This window comes from Budorcas taxicolor, chromosome 16 (assembly GCF_023091745.1).
Source record: "Budorcas taxicolor isolate Tak-1 chromosome 16, Takin1.1, whole genome shotgun sequence".
NCBI lineage: Eukaryota > Metazoa > Chordata > Mammalia > Artiodactyla > Bovidae > Budorcas > Budorcas taxicolor.
Window position 1 is genome coordinate 54,933,782 of NC_068925.1, and position 23,289 is coordinate 54,957,070.

Here is a 23,289-nt window from a genome sequence, read left to right on the forward strand (position 1 = left end):
TCTGCATTTATTAGGTAGAAATTCATCTGTTTCCATTAATCAAAGTCACCAGTTTCTGCTCAGTGCAAAAGAACTAGGGCTATCACTGACTTCATTGCCAAGAACTGTGGCATTTGCTCTGGGTGACCTCTTCATAGATAAAGGCTCAATTTTCACCAGAGTTTTTGAAATTCTGCAGAGTTGATTTTCAGGGATCCCAGGCTGGGTAGTATTTCCCCAGAGAGATCAAGCAGCCTGTGGAAAGTTCTATAGCCAGTAGTGGGGCCAGGACCAAGTCCAGGAGCTTGACATTCAGGCCAGGGCTCCAGCCAACCAGATCAATTGGCAGGGAAGGTTGATACACACTCAGACACACAGGCACATGGGTGCATGCATGCAAAATGGCAGCCCAGTCAAATGCAGGTGCCCTGTAGCAGTGATGCTAGGGGCTCAAACCAGGAAGAAACAGGTTCCCCTCTATACTGGAGTGAGGAATCAGAGCTGAGCTTGAGGTTCGAGGAGTGGAGGGTATAGCAGATGCTTCCAGAGTGTTCCTGGATAGTTGCAATGGGGGGACCTGTTTATTCTGTCATTGGCCTTTGCTTTGACACTGCAATAATGCATCATTAATGCAGCCAGAGACCAGAGTGGGGGCTGAGCTCTTAGAGCTGGGGATGACAAAGACAAACTGGGGACCCCAAGAGAGCGGGGACAGACAGGAAACTCAGGAGGTCTGGCATGGAGGCTGGGGGTGTAAACAGGACCCCAAGTGCCTCAAAGCTTCCCCCAGGGCTCTGTACCCCTCCTTTCCCAGGGCTCCTGCAAATACTCATTCTCTGTTGAGCCCTTGGCTCAGTCCCAGAGGCTCAGGGTTTTGATCCATCGGAAAGCATCGGGCCTCATATACCTTTGGAAAAAGGCCGAGGGCTTAGCTTTGCGGCTTCAGAATTCAAGCCTCCACCAATCTGCGTGGGGCCAGGGGCCAGGGCCCAGGGCAGGGTATTGGGGGCCTGCTGCCCAACAGCTGTTGCTAGGTTATTTTGGTCCAGTGGGAGCTTATCAATTACAGGACATTTGGACCAAAATAGCTAACAGCAGAACCATCTCTTGGTGGCTCTGTGAGGACTTCTCCTTAGAAAAGTTTCTAAAATGGGGCTGGAGAGGGAAGGGAGTTTGATTTGAGGGGTGGGTGAAGTGATGAGGGCTAGACTCACATACTACTTGCTGTCCTCTCTGACCACCTTCCTTGGGGACAAAAGCTGGGGTTTTGCTGGGGAGAGGGTAGAAATTACCAGGGAAGAGCTCATCCTTAAACTCTTTCTCTTGACTGTCTTCCTCCCCCCAAGCTGGAGTCATACATATTACTGTCTCCCATTTGACAGACAGGGTGCACGGGGTCCAGAGAGGAGAAAGTTACAGGTACTGGGTCCACACAACTGGAAACCCAGGCCTCTGAGCCCAGGCCAGGCGGCCTCTCGGTTAGGCCTTGGTTAGACCAGCAGAGGATCCGCGCCCGGTGGCTGCCAGGTCCCCTACACACTCGGGCCAGCGTGGAAACTGCTGACTGGCCCTGGCTTTCCTTCGGGCCACAGCGAGGGCCCTGGCAGCGCCCGCTCCGGTTGACCCCGCCAGCCTCCGTGAGAGGGGTTAAGTGCCGGCGGAGGAAAAGAGGTAGGAAGGTCAGCCACCCTGAAGCTCCCTGGAGCCCGCTGGAGCCCCGCCCAGTGCCGGCTCGGCAGACCCGGGCACGGCCCCGCGAGAGCCTGCCAGAATTGCACCCGGCGCAGTGCCAGAGGGACCCAGGTTGCGCTCCCGTTTGCAGCAGGGGTGGCGCGCGGGGAGCGCGCTTTGACACCTGGCGGGCTCGGGGCGGAGGGTGGGGGCACGCTCCCGACACGCCCTCAGAAATCCACTGGGGTTGGGGGCGCGTGGGAATTGAACTTGGTCGTCGAGTGTCCCGCGCCAAGTCTGCGCGACAGGTCTTATCTCCCGGTGACGGAAAGAAGCTGCCCGGGCGGGGCCGCGTTTGGCGACGGCCACTCCGCTACCGTTACCACTCCCGCCTCTCCTCCGGGATTTTCCAGCGGGTTAATTTCCTGTTCGGGTAAATCCTTCGCGAGTCCGTCGCCCCTCCCTCCCTGGTCCCCCGTTCCCCCACCTCCGCCCCGGCCACTCGGGCTCCCCGGGTAGGTCCGCGCTGCGCTCCATCGCCCCCGCGCTCCCGGGCGCACGCCCTCCCCGAGCCCGGCCTCCGGGGTCCCGCGAGCCGCCCCGCGCCAGGGCTCAGCCCCAGAGTCGCGTCCGCGCCGCCGCCGTTCGCGCGGGTCCAGGCCATGAGCCCCGGCGCCGCCGCCCGCGCCCCCACCGGCGCCGCCGCCGCGGCGCTGGGGCTCTTTAGCTTCCTGCTGCTGCTCCGGCCCGGACACGGGTGCCCCGCGGGCTGCGCCTGCACCGACCCGCACACCGTGGACTGCCGCGACCGCGGACTGCCCAGCGTGCCGGATCCCTTCCCCCTGGACGTGCGCAAACTGCTGGTGGCTGGTAACCGCATCCAGCACATCCCCGAGGACTTCTTCATCTTCTACGGCGACCTGGTCTACCTGGACTTCAGGAACAACTCGCTGCGCTCGCTGGAGGAGGGTACGTTCAGCGGCTCGGCCAAGCTCGCATTCCTCGACCTCAGCTACAACAACCTGACCCAGCTGGGCGCCGGCGCCTTCCGCTCGGCCGGGAGGCTGGTCAAGCTAAGCCTGGCCAACAACAACCTGGCTGGTGTACACGAGGCCGCCTTCGAGACCCTGGAGTCGCTGCAGGTGCTGGAGCTCAACGACAACAACCTGCGCAGCCTCAACGTGGCCGCCCTGACCGCGCTCCCCGCGCTGCGCACCCTGCGCCTCGACGGGAACCCCTGGCTCTGCGACTGCGACTTCGCCCACCTCTTCTCCTGGATCCAGGAGAACGTGTCCAAGCTTCCCAAAGGTGAATCTGCGCGGGAGAGCTGTGTGTGTGGGGGGGCGGGGGGGGGGGGGGACGGAGGGACAGCTTGGGGAGAGGCTGCGACAGCCAGATAGCCTCGGCGCAGCCCTCTGGGGCAGAGACCGGCATTAGAGACCTGGTCGCTCATGGCCACTGCCCTGAATGAGAGCTGCTCCGGGTGTAATCCTCTCACGTTCCCAGCCTGAACTTTTCCCGGGACTCTCCTAGAGAAGGAGAGTGGGGAGGGACACATTTGGAATTCTCTGGACTTTCTGGGCCTTGTTGCTATGCTTTTGCCTTTGTTTACCTCCAACAATGTTTGGAACCTGGGTTTCCCAGATCGTCTCATGGGGCTTTGGCTCCTAGCACTGGTGGATGTAGGGCTGCCTAGGTGGCTCAGTGGTCAAGAATCCAAGTTTGATCTCTGGGTGGGAAAGATACCCTGCAGAAGAAAATGGCAACCCACTCCAGTATTCTTTTCTGGGAAATCCCATGGACAGAGGAGTCCGTGGGGTCGCAAAAGAGTTGGACAGGACCAAACAACAACAATATCAATGATGGATGTGCCTTATTTCTGGGCCCCTCCTAAGTGGAAGACTCCCTACTGTGTGAGCAGCGACTCAGCACCGTTCTCAGTACCCTGAACATGGAGAGAGAGCGCACCAGTTCTAAGAGCTCCCTAATAGCTTCTGGAGCCTGAGCTGGTTTTGATTTCTCAGCTGCCAATTTGCTGTTCTGTCTGAAAGGGGTAAGGAATACTCCTGGTGAGAAATAAGAGCAGCCTGCAAAGAGCCAGTGGTGCAGTAAAGATTTGCAGTAGCTTTTCAGCCCAGATGTGAAATTGCTGAACAAAAATCTCCTGGGCTGGGACACCTTTTGCTTGCCTGGTGCACTTCTTCCGTTGGTGACATAGACATACGTGCCCAGCTGGCAGACAGGAACATAAGGGCCCAGTAGGTAAGGGGCCCTGTGAAGGCCAGGAGGAAGGAGGCAAAGGCAGAACTGAGAAGAGGAGACCTCAGCATCCATAAGGATGAGCCCTGAGCCGGTGGACTGTCCTTACCTTCAGTGGATTCCAGGCTTCCACTGGTGAGCATGTGAGTGTGGTCCCAACAGTGAGCCCTCAGAGCCAGACTCCGCCTCCCGCCTTGCCCCTGGGGGCTTGGCAGAATAGGAAGCAGAGCTAAGACCCACAGTAAAAAAGGTGAGGTGACATTGATGTGGATTTATCTTTGAGAAATATATATATATGTGTATGTATTTCCATCTATTGAGAATTCAAGGATGCTGCTCATCTATGTCCTGAATTCCTGTGCTGACTTATTCATTCCGTACTGTCACTAAACACACATCCCAGGCGATCATTTCTCTCCTGAGCTGACCCTTTCAGCCCAGGCTGGCTCTCCCACACCAGCAAGTTCTAAAAAGACCTGACGTGCAAGGTGCAGAGTCCCCCAGCTTTACACTTTGCCTGCATTTGCTGTCTGGCTTCCCAGACCCTCCCCACCAGAAGACTGTCCTGGAGACAGGGAGGTCCAGGTGCAGACCTCATTGTGGAATGGGGGTTCACCCTGGTTTTAATAGCTTCTGCCTTTGCTTCTCGGTGGTGTTGGCATCATGAACCCCCATTGTCAGCTGAGGGAGTATAATTGGTTCCCACTGTTATTCACATGAGGACTTGGTGTTATGGGTCAGGAGCGGTGAATTTCAGTCTCATTTCTGCCATGGATGGCTGTGACCTTGACCAGGACATGTGTCCTGTCTGGGTCTCAGTTTTTTCATTTCTAAAGTACTTTAATTGACCTCTGAGGTCTCTATAGAGCCCTGAATTTGGAAGGCATAGATTGGAGATCTGGCTTAAAAGCTGAGTGACTCTGGGCAGGTCACTTAAGTTCTTTGAGCCTCCCTCCTCTTTCTCCTGGGTGAAATTGACACACAGGAATGCTGACCAATATGTCTGACTGGTGATTGTCAGTATCAGAGTGACTTAATGTGGGTAAATGAATGAGCAGTAAAAATAGAAAGGGCTTTCCAGGTGGCTCAGAGGTAGAGAATCTGCTTGCCAATGCAGGCTACATGGGAGAAGTGGGTTCAATCCCTGGGTAGGGAAAATCCCCTGGAGTAGGAAATGGCAACCCCCTCTAGTATTTTTGCCTGGAAAATTCCATGGACAGAGGAGCCTGGAGGGCTGACATCCATGGGGTTGCACAGAGTCAGACACAATGAGGCATCTGAACACCCATGAGCACGCAAGAATAGCAAACGTTATTCTTCCTCTTGTCCATAATATAGGAAAGCAAAGAGCCACCAGATGGAGACCTGGGGGTTAAGGATGGACGGGTCCAGAGCAAGGAAGAGTGTCCAGGCCCTGGTGGAGGGTTGGTCTCATTCAGGGAGGGAAGATGGAGGCGTCAGGAGGACAGCTTGGGGGCTCCCGGCGTCTCATGGGGTGAAGTACGAGAACATCTGTGACCTCACTGCCCGTGGCCTGTGGCCAGAGCAGAGTCTTCAGCTCTGTGAACCAGAGCGGGGCAGGGGGTGGGGTGGGTGGGTGAGTGTGGAGCACCTCGTCTAGACCTTGAGGTGAGAGAGTTGGGTTCTGAGTGGACTCTGATTGTGACCCTCGGCGAGTCCCAGATCGCTCTGTGCCTCCGTTTCCCTGCCCTAACTTCAGACTGAAGAACAGAATCCGATAGCAGGTTTGCGGTGAGGGTTGTGTGCGGTCCTCTCTGTCAAGGGCACAGTGATTTTAGCAAGGAGTAGGTGATGGTCAGGCATGAATCACTCCTCTCCCTTCTCCTCATGCATTCGGGCCTCTCACATTTCACAGAGGCGTCTGGTGAGGGGCTGAGAGCAGGCTCCAGCCCAGACCTGCTTGGCTCAGACGCTGTCTCTCCCTCTCACTAGCTGTGTGCGCTTCTGCCTTCCGGTTTCCTCTCCTGTAAAATGCGAATCATACTAGTTCCCACCTCGCAGGGCTGTGGGGAGGGGGAGAAAGGTAGCCTCTATAACGGTCCCCAGCCTCGGGGATCTAATGCCCGATGATCTGAAGTGGAACTGATGTCATAATAATAGAAATAAAGAGCACGATAAATGTAAATGCGCTTGAATCATCCCCAAATCACCCCATCCCCTGCCCTCTGGTCTGTGGATAAATTGTCTTCTGTGAAACTGGTCCCTGGTGTCAAAAAGATTGGGAACTATGGATCTACAAGGTACTTAGAACAGTGCCTGATACATGGGAACTACCAATAAGCATTAATACTGTTATTACCCTGTTTTGTCCAGAAGGCCTGGAGAGCTGATGGGAGTGACTTGCGCAAGGTCATACAGAGAGTTAAATACAGATGAAGGTGGGTGGATCAGGACCTCTGGGCTCCTGGCCTCCTGGAAGTTGGAGTCCATCCACTTCCTGCCAAGGAAACTAGGTGCCTTGGGGCACAGGCTCTAGGGGTTTCTAGGTAGGGCCTAAGTAGGAGAATTCAGAGGAAACAGCAGAGACCTGCCCCCCTCCCAGCAAAGCCCTTGCCATTACCTCCTCTGCCCCTTCCTCCTCCAGAAAAACAAACCAGGCAGAACCAGTGACCTTGACAAGCTCTGACAGTGCAAAAACATGATGCCTGCCAGGTAAACCTCTGCGCGGATGGGAGCGCTTGGTCGCTAGTGGAACACCATGGGGCCGCCTGATCCCCTCTGTGCGGGCTCCTGCAGGGCTCTGCTTTCAGAGGAAGAGGGGTCTGGGGGAGCCAGCCTGCTGGGGCTGGATCTGAAGGAAGGCTCACCGGCCAACTTGGCAACAACAAGCAAGCAAACAAACCCCAAGCAAGAAAACAAACAAAATCCCAGGATGCTAATTCACTCTGAATTTCAGGTAAACAATGCATAACATTTTAGTATAAGTATGTCCTGTGCAACATTTGGGATATTCGCACACATAGAATTATTTGTTGTTTTTTGAAATTCACGTCACTGGCCATCCTGTGTTTTATCAATTGGCTTCCCTTGTGGCTCAGCTGGTAAAGAATCCGCCTGCAATGAGGGAGACCTGGGTTTGATCCCTGGGTTGGGAAGATCCCCTGGAGAAGGGAAAGGCCACCCACTCCAGTATTCTGGCCTGGAGAATCCCATGGACTGTATAGTCCGTGGGGTGGCAAAGAGACAGACGTGACTGAGCAACTTTCACTTTCACTACCTTCTGGTAGCAGTTTGTGGTTTACCAGGGCTGTCTTTTTTTAAATAAATAAAATACCCATGCCTGGCAAGTTACCTTTACCCTCAACTGGCCACTGGGTGTGAGGTGCAAAGAAAAGAAGTGGTTTGCACAAGTTCACGTTGTTAGTGGCTGATATAAGCACGCACTCAGGGGTGTCTGACTCCACTCCTAACTCTTTGTGATGGCCTAGAACAGGAGGGCAGGAATAGCGCCTGCTCTATTCTACCATCCCTGACTCCCCTGGGGGACAGCTGGCTGCCCTTCCAGCCCCAGATTCCGCTCCAGGTCTGGTGGTTCTCCCAGGAGCCAGTAGGTTCTGGGCCAGGTAGGACACTGTGCCCTCAAGGGAACAGTGACCATCCTTCTTTGAGTCCACCTGCAGACTCAAAGGAGCTCCGGACCTGGAAGATACCGACATGGGAACTCACTCAGGTGACAGTGGGGTAGAGAGGGAGAGAAAGGGAGGGTCTGGGAGACAGGGAAGTGGCAGGACAGCACCCTTCTTGGGAGATGGTGATCTTTAAAGCCCTTCGGTCCCTCCCCTTGTCTTCTGTTCACAGCAGCCCAACGAGGTGGTTGGAAATGAAAACACACAGGTGGTGAGGAGCCTCTGTGTGCTGATCCCTGGGGAGTTTGTTTGACATGCAGATTCCTGGGCCCCCAGACCCACTGAATGTTGGCCTGGTGCATGAGGCCTGGGCATCTGCATTTTAGGTGCTGCCACCTCCTGAAGGGCTTCCCAGGTGGCTCAGTGGTAAAGAATCACCCTGCAGTGTTGGAGAACTGGGTTTGATTACAGGGTCAGGAAGATCCCCTGGAGAAGGAAATGGCAACCCACTCCAGTATTCTTGCCTGGATAATCCCCATGGACAGAGAAGCTTGGCAGGCTACAGTAAATGAGGTTGCAGAAGAATTGGACATGACTTAGTGACTAAACAATAACATTCCCTGAAAGGGGCTTGCAGTGCACACGCTCTCTAAGCTTGAAAACCGCTGCTGGAGGGAGCAGGCTTTGTGCGGCAGCTGTGGAAATGCTGTGTGACGTTGTAGGACTTTCCTGTCTCTCTGTGCCTCAGATTTTTCTTTTGTAAACAAAGGCATGTGAGTGGGAGGATTTTAAGGTTCCTTCCAACTCTAAAATTCTATGGTTTCAAGGGAAGGGAAGATGGTCTGTGTCTTAAAGGTTAGGAAGCTGAGGCCTGGGAAGATCAGGCCCCTCCAGAGACCTCACTGCTAGAATCCAGGGGCCGCAGTCTCTGTGTGGTAGGGAGCGGGTAAGAGCACCTAGGAAGCCTGGGGTTCTGGGCTCACAGTTCATCCCATGTGACCCAGCCTTGCTCCTGGAGCCTTGGGCAGGAAAGGCCACTGGGTATGAGGAATCATGGCTCAGTGGTAAAGAATCTGTATGCCAATGCAGGAGACACAGGAGATGCAGGTTTGATCCCTGGGTTGGGAAGATCCTCTGGAGTAGGAAAAGCAACCCACTTCAATAATCTTACCTGGGAAGTCCCATGGACAGAGGAGCCTGCTGGGCTACAGTCTACGGGGTCGCAAAGAGTCGGACACAACTGAGACTAAGCATACATGCACACATCTTACTGGGGCTTCCCAAGTGACGCTAGTGGTTAAGAACCTGCCTGCCAATGCAGGAGACATGAGACGCAGGTTTGATCCCTGGTTGGGAAGATCCCCAGGAGGAGGGCATGGCAACCCACTCTGGAGAATCCCATGGACAGAGGAGCCTGGCGGGCGACAGGCCATGGGGTGGCAAAGAGTTGGACGCGACTGAAGCGACTTAGCAGACACACACAGAGTGCGTATTTCCCCTGTGCCTATTCACCTAAGAGAACCACGCTCCTGGCAGACGTAGATCGAGGTCTCAAGTGGCCTGCCTCCCGCTGTTGGCAGGTCTGTACGTGTCCTGGTGCCACAGGTGCTTGTATTTCTAACTTGTCTCTTAATTAGAGTTGAGTCCTCAGTGTCACCTTTCAGCATCCCCAGTGTCCTGGCTGGGTGTCAGCTTTTATGGGCGCTGCGCTCTGGAGTTCCAGGGAGAGTCGGCTACAGACATGACCCAAGACAACCCCTCGTCTCTTTTCTTGCTGGAGCGCCCGACCCGGTCCTGCTTCTCTGTCCCAAATGCTGGATCTTTCTGGAAATGACACCTTCATCCTGCTGCTGTTGCTCTTTAGTTACTAAGTCGTGTTCGACTCTTTGTGAGCCCATGGACTGTCACCCGCCAGGTTCCTCTGTCTATGGGATTTTCCAGGCAAGAATACTGGAGTGGGTTGCCATTCTCTTCCTGGGGAATCTTCCCACCCCAGGGATTGACCTTGTGCCTCCTGCATCACAGGCTGATTCTTTACTTCTGAGCCACCTGGGAAGTTGGGGTGCTCTATCAATTAACTCAAAGGGCAACCTCATTGCTGGGCCAGTGGGTCAGAGGACCTGCCTCTCTGCCTGGCATGGACAGCCCTAGGGGAGCAGTTGGCAGTCTGTTCTGGAGAGGCCAGTGGCACTATCACCTGAAGCTGGCCAGCTGCCAGCTGTCTCAGATCCCACAAGATTTAGGCCTTTCAGCCAAGTGGCTGTCCATTGCCCTCTGTCCCAGAAGGACCTCCATGTAGGCTGGTTGTCATGAAGACCTGGAATCGGGTGTGTTCGTGGTTACTTGAGTCAAATTGTATCCTGAACACCGTCACTGTAAGATCACAGCAGAGTGTATCACTCCAGTCCTGGGACTGTTCTGGGCTCCTGCCCTCAGGTCTTCGCCAAGCTGTGCCAGCCACTTCCCCAGTTCTCCCCCCAACCCCACCCCCCACCTTCCCATCCTCATCTCTACTTCTCTGTCTTTCTGGTTCCTACTTAACCTTCCAGCCTCCAACCCTCTGGGCCTCGAGGCTGCACTGGGGGGCTGGCCTGTGCAACCTGATTGGATCCTGTATTACCTCTACGATCACTGCTCGACCTGCCAATTTGCAGGTCTGGCCGGTTTTGAGGGCACAAAGTGTTTCTTTTTCTCCTTGAACCCCCAGCAGTTGGTGCACTAAATGACGTGTTTGGAAACCTGGTGGCTTGCATTGCACTTGGAACAAACCAGCTCCTTCCTGTGTCCTGAGAGGGTCCATCCACAGCCCAGCCACACCAGCCTTCCTCTGTCCTGGGAACAGAGCAGGTGCTTGTGACCATCCAGGACCTCCTAAACTATGACTTTCTCGCCTGCTGAGACGGTCCCACCTTCCCATGGCTGTGTCTCCCTCATTATCAGGTCCCCATGAGATGTCCCCTTCTCAGAGAGGCCTTCCCTGATCACCCCACCCAAACAGTACCATCCCCACCCCACTCACTGTTGTCGTATCTCCTTGTGCCTGTGGCATCGCGCTCGTAGAGTCCACATTATCTTGGTCACAAGTCTTGTTGCTCTAGAAGCATGAGCTCCAGAGCCACATGTTCCCTGCAGTGTCCCCAGTAACTGGGCCTTGCCCAGCATAGAAGGGTCTCTGAGGGGCCGCGGGCATGTGCGAGTGGACGAACGCACACTCCTGGGGCCTCTGTCACAAGGGCCATCAGGGGACAGGCCAACATCACTGCCCTTGGCTTTTACCCCCACCACCCCCCCTGCCTGCCTGTGGTCAGCCAAAGACACCCAGATCACCTTTCAGCAGGGGCAGAGGCCTGGAGTGGGGGTTCTCTGGGCTCCATTAGCAGATCCTGCTCAAACCCTCAGGTGGTTGCTATGAAGGAGGGAGGGGGCCAGCTGCACCTACCCCATTTGTGAAAGCAGTGCCGGCAAGAGAGTGGGGCCGCCTTCATCCGGGGAGTCTGTGAGCCTCTGCCCTGGTGAGGTGCAGTGTGAGTGGCTGGGGGAGAGGGTTCAGGACACCGAGACCACAGATCCGTTTACCCTACTGAATCGGAAACCTGCTTCATCTGGCACAAGCAAAAAGAAAGGTGTCTTGTAAAGATGTGGGTGTGTCGCCAGGAGCCCAAAGTCCTAAACAGTCAGGCCCAGGGAGCTGGTGGGTGAGACCTAGGAGGCTGCAGGGAACACAGAGCCTCCCTCTTTCACTCTCTGCTTCTCACACCATCTCTCTTTAACTTTCTATTTTATAGTCGCCTGTAGCTGATTCAGAGCTTCCCTGGTGGCTCAGAGGTAAAGAGTCTGCCTGCAATGCAGGAGCTGCAGGAGATACAGGTTTGATCCCTGGATTGGGAAGATCCTCTGGGGGAGGGCATGGCAACCCACTCTGGAGAATCCCATGGACAGAGGAGTCTGGCGGGCTATAGTCCATAGAGTCTCAAAGAATTGGACACGACTGAAGTGACTTAGCACACATGCACACGTGGCCGGTTAACAATGTTGTGATAATTTCAGGTGGACAGCAAAGAGACTCAGCCATACATATATGTGTATCCATTCTCCCCCAAACTCCCGTCCCATCCAGACTGGTACGTAACATTGAGCAGAGGTCCCTGTGCGCACATCGTCTTTTAGTCTCCTCTTCATATATTAATAGGCTTTCTCAGTTTTTTCCATCCATGTGACAAAATAATATGCTGCTCCATTCATGGGACCAGCTGAGGCCAGGTGAGACTGTGCTGTCCTGGTTCCAGTTTCCAGATCTGAGAGGAGGCTCTGGGGGGCGGAGCTTAGGGATGGGGGCTGGGCAGACCACCCACTAGGCATGGAGCTAGGCATGCATGACTCTGGCCAGGCTTCCTGTGAGCTGATCCTGGGCCCTGGTGTCCCCTCTGTCAAATGCAGGTGATAGCATCTGCCCTTTGACCTCGAGTGACATCATATGAAGATGCTCAGAGTACAGCTTCCTCCAGCACCGCACATAAAAGCTGTTGTTTTCTTCCTTATCCAGTTCATAGAAATGTGGACTAACAGGCTTACAAATCCCCCTGGATTTAAGCATTGCCTGTTAAATCCCAGATGTCCACAATCCATGCAGACGGACATTAGCCGTGTGTTCACAGCACGTCCTCCCAGGGGCTCTCAGCCTGTCTCCTCTGCTTCAGAAGGTGCCCAACAAAGAGCCCCCAGTGCCTTATCTCCTTCATCCTCCAGGTTGGCCATGGGGATAAATGCCAGAGGCAGGAGTCAGGACCTCAAAGGAGCTGCGGGCCACTCAGGATTAAGGGGCAGCTTCTCAGACATGAACCCAAACCAGAGATCTAGGAATTTGGTTCCTGTCCCTACTGCTTTGTTGGCCAGCAGTCGACCTGAGTCACATCCTCTTTCTCAGTTACTCTCGATAATGAACAGTGACCCCAGATGCCCCCGGGGGCTGTGGGTGGGAGTCCTCAGAGGAGGTGGGATACAAGGAGAACCACAAGCACATTAGAAAGAACTCGGAGCTCTGCACTGACTAGACTCCCCAGAACATAGTGGTGTCTGAGCTCCTCTGTCAGCTGCAGACCCGGGGGCTGGATGACCTGGAAGGCTTCTTCTAGCTCTGATTCTGGCTGCCTCTGCACCCTCGCCAGCCAGCCTCCTCCAGGTCATGCAATGAGAAGGTCCGACAGCCCCTTGTCCCCAGCATCCAGCAAAGGTCTCCTGGGCGGGCTCCCTTGACACTGGCCCCACCACCCTGGCAGCTCTCTTTCAAATCAGCAGGTACAAGAGTATGTTCTCTTCTCCTGCCCCCACCACATTATTAGAAAGAATGGCATTGCTTTTTCACAAAACACCAAGGGGATGATATCTCTTTTTAACATAAGCTTCCCTGGTGGCTCAGATGGTAGAGTCCACCTGCAGTGGTGAGCCCTGGGTTCCATCCCTGGGTTGGGAAGATCCCCTGGAGAAGGGTGTGGCAACCCACTCCAGTATTCTTGGCTGGAGAATCCCCATGGACAGAGGAGCCTGGCAGGCTACAGTCTGTGGGGTTGCAAAGAGTTGGACACAGCTGAGCGACTAAGCACAGAGAATCATGAATGATGATCTGCATCAGAAACGAAGATGTCACATGGTCCTGTTCAGGGCCTGAGGACTTAGAGCTGAAGGTCAGGACACCTGCTGCCATGTCCTTGACCTGGGCAGGTCATCTAACTTGTCTGGTATGTGGTTCCTTCATCTGTAACCCTGAGGTTTGTCGGGAACATCAGGGAAATCCTAATGTAAAAGGGCTTTAGGAAAAAATGGGGGTGTGCAGACATGGATATGACTGTCTTTTTTTTTTTTTTTTACTTTGCTTTTTCCCCATGTGCTATATTATGTATTGGAGAAGGAAATGGCAATCCACTCCAGCACTCTTGCCTGGAAAATCCCATGGATGGAGGAGCCTGATAGTCTTAAAATTACTCATGGAAAGCTACTTAGATTTTTTTGTTTGAGTCTTAAAGCCAGAATTAGGTGCTATTTATTTATTTTGTCTGTGCGGCATGTGGAATCTCACTTCCCCAACCAGGGATTGAGCCTATGCTCCTGGCATTGGAAGAACAGAATCTTAACCACTGCCCTGCCACGAAAGACCCCTGAAATGACAATCTCTAAGGATGAAGTTTTATACTCACAAATGTCTAGAAACAGGAGAAATGGAAGCCTTGCAGGGCCACACGGGGAAGCAGCAGGGATGGTCAGGAGGCAGATGAGGTAAAAAGAAAGACAGATGAGGGTCTTTATGGTGGTTTTTGCAGGAAGGAATGGGTGGGGGTGGGGTAAGCAGAGGAGGCAGGTTTAAGGTTGGCTAGTTTGAGTAATTTCAGGAAGCTCTCATTAAAAGGATGATCCCTAGCTATCTAGTACCTGGCCCAGCAGTGTTTTAGGGCAGGAAGATAAGAGTCTGGGATTGCAAGAATCTAATCAAAAGAGGTGGGTGGGATATCAACTGGGGTTGGTAGGTTTGCATATCAAGAGTGTGCTCATTGGCAAGGATTTAGGAACTGGCCAGCACTGGGAGTGACAGTCCTTCCCCGAGTGGCAAGGCCCCAAGATGCCAAAGCTAAATAAAATATAGAATGTAAAAATCATGATGAATACAAGGGTCATTGCAGATATAATTGAGTGGTATTTTATTTAATCCAACATATGCAAAATGTTATACTTTCAACTTGTAATCAAAAGAAAACTCATTCATGAGCTATTTTCCCATTCTTTATTTCACACAAAGTCTTTAAAATCTGGGTGTGTTTTATACTTACAGCACATCTCAGTCCAGACTAGCTGCGATCAGTTTCTCAACACGTGGCTGGTGGCCACTGTAGTGGATAGCATAGCTCTAAGTATACTAGTGTCTTTCAAAGAGGTCAGTGCCAGGCTTACCCCATTTTACAGATGAGAACATCAAGGCACAGATGGGTTAACGTAACTTGGCTGAGGTCACCAGCTAAGAAGTGACAGAGGGAGAGATGAGCCGGGGTCTTTGTCACTAAACATTCCATGACTTCTCAAATCTCATGTCAGAACCAGGTCCCTTAGGCACAAACCCACTCTCTTGTCCACAGCTCCTGCTTTAGCTTAGAACCAAACTCAGTGAGCCTCGCTAACTCCGAATCTTTCGTTGGCTGAATCAAAGGTGACTTGAATGTGTTAGTGGAAGTCAGAGTTCAGTTCAGTTCAGTCACTCAGTCGTATCTGACTCTTTGCGACCCCATGAATCGCAGCATGCCAGGCCTCCCTGTCCATCACCAACTCTGGGAGTTCACTCAGACTCACGTCCATCGAGTCAGTGATGCCATCCAGCCATCTCATCCTCTGTCATCCCCTTCTTCTCCTGCCCCCAATTCCTCCCAGCATCAGAGTCTTTTCCAATGAGTCAACTCTTTGCATGAGGTGGCCAAAGTACTGGAGTTTCAGCTTTCACATCATTCCTTCCAAAGAAATCCCATGGCTGATCTCCTTCAGAATGGACTGGTTGGATCTCCTTGCAGTCCAAGGGACTCTCAAGAGTCTTCTCCAACACCACAGTTCAAAAGCATCAATTCTTCAGCGCTCAGCCTTCTTCACAGTCCAACTCTCACATCCATACATGACCACAGGAAAAACCATAGCCTTGACTAGACGGAACTTAGTCGGCAAAGTAATGTCTCTGCTTTTGAATATGCTATCTAGGCTGGTCATAACTTTTCTTCCAAGGAGTAAGTGTCTTTTAATTTCATGGCTGCAATCACCATCTGCAGTGATTTTGGAGCCCCCCAAAATAAAAGTCTGACACTGTTTCCGCTGTTTCCCTATTTCCCATGAAGTGATGGGACCGGATGCCATGATCTTAGTTTTCTGAATGTTGAGCTTTAAGCCAACTTTTTCACTCTCCTCCTTCACTTTCATCAGGAGGCTTTTTAGTTCCTCTTCACTTTCTGCCATAAGGGTGGTGTTATCTGCATATCTGAGGTTATTGATATTTCTCCCAGCAATCTTGATTCCAGCTTGTGTTTCTTCCAGTCCAGCATTTCTCATAATGTACTCTGCATAGAAGTTAAATAAGCAGGGTGACAATATACAGCCTTGACATACTCCTTTTCCTAGTTGAAACCCTGTTGAAAACAAGTTCACCTCCTATTTTAGGCTCTTCTGAGACTTTATCTGGAACAATGACACCTCCCTGCTTGCCAGACAGATATCAAGTTGTGTCTTTCCTCCGCTCAGAACTCTCCAGTAACTCCCATGTTGCTGAGATTAGAAGCCAAGTTTCTTCCAAGGGCTTCCTCACCCTCTCTGCAATCTGACCTCCTTTCTTTCTGGCCTCATTTCCTACTACTCTCTTTCATTCACTCTAGTCCAGGCACCCAGACCCCGTTTTGTTTCCCAAACGTCACAGGCATATTCCTACCTCAAAGCCTTGCCGTTCCCTCCACCTGGACCGCCCTTGTCCTGATGTCCACATGACGTTCCCCCTGGCTCCTTTTATCTGCTTGCTCAAATGCTCATGGAGCCTTTCCTCCCAGCCCCAGTGAGCTCTGAGACCTGCCACCTCCAGCTATCTTTCTCTCCCTACTTTCCTTTTTCTTTATTACACCTGTCACCTCCTGCTGCAAAATACATCTTACTGATTGCCTTGTGGTCTGTCCGTTTCCCCTCACTAAACTGTAGTCACAAATTATTTTTTCCACTGTTTTTACTCCAAGGCTGGCATGTATTAGGTACTCAATATGTTTTTTATTTTTTTGGCTGTGCTGTGCGACATGTGGAATCTTAGTTCCCTGACCAGGGATCAAACTCGTGCCCTCTGCATTGGGAGTGTGGAGTCATAACCGCTGGATCACCTGGAAAGTTCCCTTCAGTATGTGTTTGTTGAATGAATGAATGGCTCACTGATGGGTGCTAACACCAGGCAAAGGGGAGAAGAGCAGAGAGGAGGCAGTCTCTAGGATCACCCTCTTATTTAGATGAACTAGTTTGGTAAACTGATTCTCATCAACATATTAGTGATTTGTGAGTTAACCAGGAATAGACACAGTGAAGGCAGAAGGAAGGGGCCTCTGCTTATCATGGAGGCATAGTCTGCATAGAATTCCAGACATGGGGATGCTCAGGTGGAGGAGGCCTGGTGGGAAGGTCAGAGCCCCAGGCCTCATCAAATTACAGCTTCTGAGCAGTTACCTGGGCTTCCTGTCTCTTACAACATGCCAGATATTCTTTGTATTTGGACAGCAAGACCATGTTGACATAGGAAAATGGATATTTAACTAAGGAGAGATGTGGAAGGACATAATCCCTCTTGTCAGATGTTTGAGGAGCTGTCATGCAATGTAGGAGACTTGTTTTGGCCTCAGAAGATGGACCTGTGGCTTCAAACTACAAGGAGACGGTTTTTGATGCGCTGTAAGGAGGAAGAGCTAGCTGTTAGGGCTCTGCAAATGGGCTGCCTGGGTAGAGAGTGAAGTTGCCATCCTTAGAGGCATTCAAGCAGAGACCAAATGACCGCTTGTCGGTGGTGCTAAAGGGAGCATTAAGGAACGGGTGAGATTTCTGCCCACGGTGGTTCAGTCCTCTGAATCTGCCTTTCTGAGGTTGTTTTCATTTTCTCCTGGTTCTCTGGCTAGAGAAGCATGTCTTAAAGGAAGCTCCAGCATGCTGGAAGTCCAGTGACTGTGTCTGTCTTGATGCCTGGACCAATTGCCCCACCTTTCTTTTTTTCCCTTCCTCGCCCATGCTTCTTTCTGAACCTAAATAGACAAAGTTTTTAAGTCGTGCAGCTGGAGAGAAATTCAGAGCCCCTAGCCCCTTGCTTATTGCAGGTCTGGCTCTGCTCATGCCAGTCACTGTAGGAAACCAGATCACTTGCCAACTATCAGAACTGGTTTCTAAAATGTATCATGTATGTCCAGTTCAGGTGGCTTAGTGGTAAAGAATCCACCTGCCAATGCAGGAAACATGAGTTCGATCCATGGGTCAGGAAGATCTCCTGGAGAAGGAAATGGCAACCCACTGCAATATTCTTGCCTGGAAAATGCCACGGACAGAGGAGCCTGGCAGGGCTACAGTCCATGGGGTCACAAAGAACTGGACATGAATTAGTGACTAAGCAGCAGCAACAACAACAACGCCATGTCAATTCATGTTCAGCTCCCTTTGAACCAGGATACTGGTCTTTTGGGGCTCTCCCCCAAGCCCACATAATCCGAGCTTCCAGACACAGCAGGAATGCCCCCTGTATATGCCACCAGCTTCTTCCCTTCACTCACCTGTGAATGTTTGTCATCCTTCTGTTCTATGCTCCAGAGAGCCCGGCTCCAGGGGCTCTGTCACTAACCATCACGTGGCTTCCCAAATCTCATATCAGAAGCCAAGGGCTCTCAGTTACAAGCCTATCCTCTTGGGTCCAGAGCCTCTAAATTAGTCAGTGAGCTTCCCTGATCCAGAACCTGGTCTTCAAGGGTGTAAACCAATGATGACTTGAACAGCTTAGTGGAAATCAAAGCAAGCTAGATGCCTGTGAGGACAAATTCAGCTCCCAGTCTTGAGGACATAATAGTGCACCTGACAAGGGCTTGGACCTCGTGGAGGGAACATTCCAGAAGACTCAGAAAAGCTTAGATAATGGGGTTATCTTGTCTGCTTTTCTTTCAGATAGGAAACTGTGGCTCAGTGACACTGAGTGACTTGCCCAAAGTCACACAGCAAACTAGTGAAAATCCAAGACAAGTGCCAAAGCCCCTGTTTCCTGGGCTGGGTGATTCCCTCACCTTGTAGGGCAGGCACTAGAGGGGGTTTTGGATTTAGATCCGCTGTGATTGGAACCCTGAGCCTTTATTTACTAGCTGTGTGAGCCTGGGCAGGTTGCTTAACCTTTCTGTGCTTCAGCTTTCTCATGTGTAAAATATGTGCTTAGTCACTCAGTCGTGTCCAACTCTTTGTGACCCCAAGGACTGTAGTCCACCAGGCTCCACTGTCCATGGGGATTCTTCAGGCAAGAATATTGGAGTGGGTTGCCATGCCCTCTTCCAGGGGACCTTCCCAACCCAGGGATCGAACCCAGAGTCATGCATTGCAGGCAGATTCGTTACTGTCTGAGTCACCAGGGAAGCTCAAGAACTCTGAAGTAGGTAGCCTATCCCTTTTCCAGGGGATCTTCCCGACCCAGGAATCGAACCGGAGTCTTCTGCATTGCAGGTGGTTTCTTTACCAGCTGAGCTAGTATTCACAAGTCTGTCATATGGGTCAAAGCATATGGGTCAAGTAACCCCTGTGACAAGCTTAGCACAGTGCCTGGCAAACAGAACGCTGTTCATAAATGCCGGCTGTTGCTATTATCAGCTATAGATGAAGGCCTGTGTTACCGCCATAAGAACAAGCAGTTCCAGAGGCTCACCCTGAGCCACAGACGTGGCTATCACTGCAGGTGCTGGATCCTGGGGTTCCCTGTGGCCCCTGCTGTCAGAGGAAAGTGAAAATGAAAGCGAAGTTGCTCAGTTGTGTCCAACTCTTTGCAACCCCATGGACTGTAGCCACCAGGCTCCTCCATCCATGGAATTTTCCAAGCAAGAGTAATGGAGTGGGTTGCCATTTCCTTCTCCAGGGGATCTTCCTGACACAGGGATCGAACCCGAGTCTCCCACATTGCAGGCAGATGCTTTACCATCTGAGCCACCCGGAAAGCCTTCCTCTGCTGTCAGAGGAAACATAAATCTAACAACAACAACAAAAACAGTCTGGTTCACGACTTCCTAGAAAAATCAGAGCTCCTGTGTTGGTAAATTGTTTCAGAGCGGTTTGGGCATAGAAAGAATGTTCCCTGAAAGGGAAGTGCCAGCACTCATGGGGAGATGTCCCAAGCTGCATGGGTGGGGATGGCCACCATGTCACTCCAGAGAGATACAGGCAAGTGAAGTCTAACCAGTGATGCGAGCGAGGCCAGTCATGACAGTCTGCCATGGTGTCATGGAAAGAAGATGGGCTTTGGTGACGGCCAGGACTGCCCTTAAGTCCAGACCCTCACAGATGAGTTGTATGACTTCAGGCAGATCATACAGCTTCTCGGAGCCCCGGTCATTGCATCTAGAACCTACCCCATATTTGTACCCATGTTCGTAGCAGCATTGTTCAAATGACTGAAGGGTGGGAGTGACACAGGTGTCCACTGATGGATGAATGGACAAACAGGATGTGGCCCATCCATACAATGGGCCACAAAGAGGAAATTCATGGGACTTCCCTGGTGGTCCAGTGGTTAAGACTTCACGGTCCAATGCAGGGGGTGCAGGTTCAATCCCTGGTCAGGGAGCTAAGATCCTGCATGCCTTACTGGCCTAAAAGCCAGAACAAACACTACAGAAGCAATATTGTAACAAACTCAATGAAAAATGGTCCACATTAAAAATTAATCTTTAAAAAAGCAGAAGGAAATTTTGCCACATGCTACAACATGGATGAACCTTGAGGACATGATGCCTGTTGGAAGGGCCAGTCATAAAAGGACAAAGACTGTATCATCCACTTACTTGAGGCACCTTAGAATAGTCAATTGCATAGACACAGAATGGTGGTTGCCAAGGGCTGAGAGGAGGGAGGGGTGGAGGGCTTGTGCTTAACAGGAAGAGGGATTTAGTTTTGCAAGATGAACAGCGCTCTGAAGGTGAATGGTGGGGAGGGTTGTACACATTGTAGATGTAATTTATGCCACTGAATTGTACACTTAAACATGGTTAAGATGGTACATTTCAGATTATGTATGTTTTACCGCAAAATTTAAATTAAAAAATGGGACAGGAAAAAAAAATAGCCCAAAGCAGGGCATCGCAACCTCGATTCTGCTGGCACAGCATCCATGCGCTCAGTCGTGTCCAGCTCTTTGCGACCCCGTGGACCGTAGCCAGCCAGGCTCCTCTGTCGTTGGGATTTCCCAGGCAAAGATACTAAAGTGTGTTGCGGTTTCCTCCTCCAGGGGATCTTTCTGATCCAGGGATTGAGCCTGTGTCTTCTGTGTCTCCTGCACTGCAGGTGGATTCTTTACCATCAGGATTCTTTAGCCATCAGGAAAGCCCCTCCTGTTGACATTATGGGAAAGAACCCACCTGTCAATGCAGAAGACTAAACAGACGTGGTTCAATCCCTGGGTCCGGAAGGTCCCCTGGAGGAAGGCATGGCAACTCATTCCATTATTTTTGCCTGGAGAATCTCATGGATAGAGGAGCCTGGCCAGCTGCAGTCCTTGGGGCTGCAAAGAGTTGTACATGACTGAAGCGACTTAGCTCACGTGCACGCGATGCTGGCGTTACGGAGGTCGTCGTGGGAACTGAGTGTTTAGCAGCAGCCCTACCGTCTACCCACTAGTTGTCAATAGCACTGCACCCAGTTTCGAGGACCAAAAACATCTCCAGCTGTTGTCAGATGCCTGCTGAGGGGCAAAATCACCCCCAGATGAGAACCACTTTTCTAAAGGGCTGTTGAGAAGAGGATTAAAGGACATGGTGGTGCAGTACTTATCATGATTCCTGGTAAATGGTAAGAGTTTCAATAAATATTACTTCCCCACAGAAGTAATCTGAAGTACCCACTTAATGCACACGCTTCTCATCACCCTCAGAACACTCAACGCATCACTTCTTCCAACTGGCCAGGGAGCCCAACAGCAGATATTAACTGGGGACACTGGGTGCTCAGAGGGGCGGGTCCAGGAAGGGAGCTGCAGCTGGTGTCCCTGAGGAGCATGGAGCATCGTCACCATGGGTGGTGGGAGGTACCAGCCTCTTGGGGGCAGTCTTAGTTTTCCTCATGCTGGTCTTGCCAGAAAGATCTAACTAGTTCATCAGTTATCATAAGTAGACACAGGTTGGTGACCTCAGAATTCAGCCCAAGGTCCAACTTGTAGCAAATGTCTGTTATAGATAGTGGAGGCGGCAGCAGCAGTGGTGGTGGTAGATGGAGGTGGGCATCAGGGTGGAGATGGTAGTCACAGGGGGGGTGGACATGGGAGAGGTGGATATGAGGGTGGAGATGGTGAACATGGGCGAGATGGCCGTCAGGGTGGAGATGGTGGGTATAGCAATGGTGGTGATGGGTCAAGATGACAGCAGTGGTGGTGGTAGCGGAAATGCTTGCATGCTTCCCAGAGGATAAAACTGCAAGCCATCTCTGCATGAAATGACCATCTCTGTCATTTCTTACCAGGGGGGAGACAGGCCAGGAAAACTGCATTGGGAGGCAGTCAGTTTTCCATGCTTATGTGTGTGACTGAGGTTGGCGTCTGGAGGTTCGGGGTGGGATTCAGGCTGGAGTGGAGGGCAGCAGACACAAGTCACAGCCCTGGTGCAGGATCCACCCTTTCTATAGGACGTGCTCTGCGGAGCCAGGACCAAGCAGGAGCCCTTGACCTGCTGCTGCCGATGCATCTTCCTCAGGGAGAAATCAGCCGATTACTTAATCAGATGGAGTGTCTCCTGGCTGAGATGGTGAAGACAACTGGGAACTTCCCCCATGTGGTGATATTTAATGAAAGTGGTGATGGGGAGAAAAGTCAGCACTATAAAAAATGAGAGCTGGTGTTCCCCAGTGCCCACTCCCCAGAAGAAGGAGTAGACCTTGCCTGCCATCTGCGATGCCCTCTCCTGTAGTCTCCCTTTGTAGCACAAAGTAGCTGCAGCAGGGGCCACATATATGCAACTCCAGGTGCTTGTAGTGAACTAAGAACCTGATGCCCCAGAAGAGCAGTAAACGAGGGGTCAGAAGACCTGGGTTCCATCCAGACTGTGTGACCTCAGGCAAGTTGCCTAACTTCTCTGGGTATCTCAGCTGTAAAATAAAGGGGAGAGGTTGGGGAGGGATACTAGATGTCAAAGGTGCCTTTGGGTTTCACCTTCTACGATGCTGTGAAATCAGGAGGCCAAAAGTTTGGCCATACGTGTGAAAGAACCACAGCTGCTTCTGCTTCCTGGCCTTTTCAGTTGGGGTGCCAGGAGGGGAGGGTGTTTGACTGGCCCAGGCCCTCTTACTTCAATGAGCAGGAGAGAAGAGTGACAGCAGTGATGACCGCTGGCCAAGAGCAGCGGGACCAACACCTGGTGGTCCTGGAGAATGCCCTTCCTCCTGGGTATGGGACAGGGGACTTCCTTTCTTGGGAGTTGTTGCTCCAGAGTGGGTTGGGTGGAGGAGTTCAGCCTGACTGTTTCCCCACTGCTCCTTGTCACAGGTCCTTCTCATCCTGGGTAGGACCTAGGAATGTCTTAGCATATAGGTCTTGGACAGGCACTTTACAGAAAAACAACTCCCAGTGGCCAGTGAGCACACCACGCATGGTTTATTTAGCTCTATTGGTCATCAGAGAAATGCAACTTCAATTACCAGTGTGCCCTTTTATGGCCTGTCAGGTTGGCAAAGATGAAAAGGTGACAAAATCCATTGTTGGCATTAATTCAGGGACTCTCACACAATCTGCAATTTGGGGGCGATGTGTCTTGTGGAAATAATTAAGGATGTATATACATGGTGCTGGGAAAGATTGAAGGTGGGAGGAGAAGGGGACGACAGAGGATGAGATGGCTGGATGGCATCACCGACTCGATGGACAGGAGTTTGAGTAAGCTCCGAGAGTTGGTGATGGACAGGGAGGCCTGGTGTGCTGCAGTCCATGGAGTCGCAAAGAATCGGACACGATTGAGCGACTAAACAACAGCAACAACGTGGTGCTCATAGCAGCTTTGCTTCCTGAAGGAAAAAAACTGGAAGCATTCTGGAATTG

The 23,289-nt window shown here is 51.9% G+C and overlaps 1 protein-coding gene across 1 annotated transcript in view; it reads left to right on the forward strand.

The window, feature by feature from the left end:
* Positions 1 to 2,312: 2,312 nt before the first annotated feature.
* Positions 2,313 to 23,289, forward strand: part of LRRC38 (leucine rich repeat containing 38) — a 33,906-nt gene continuing 12,929 nt past the window's right edge. Inside the window, exon 1 of the mRNA XM_052654176.1 lies at positions 2,313 to 2,958. Within this exon, the coding sequence (XP_052510136.1) occupies positions 2,313 to 2,958 (646 nt within the window). The remainder of the gene's footprint in view (positions 2,959 to 23,289) is intronic.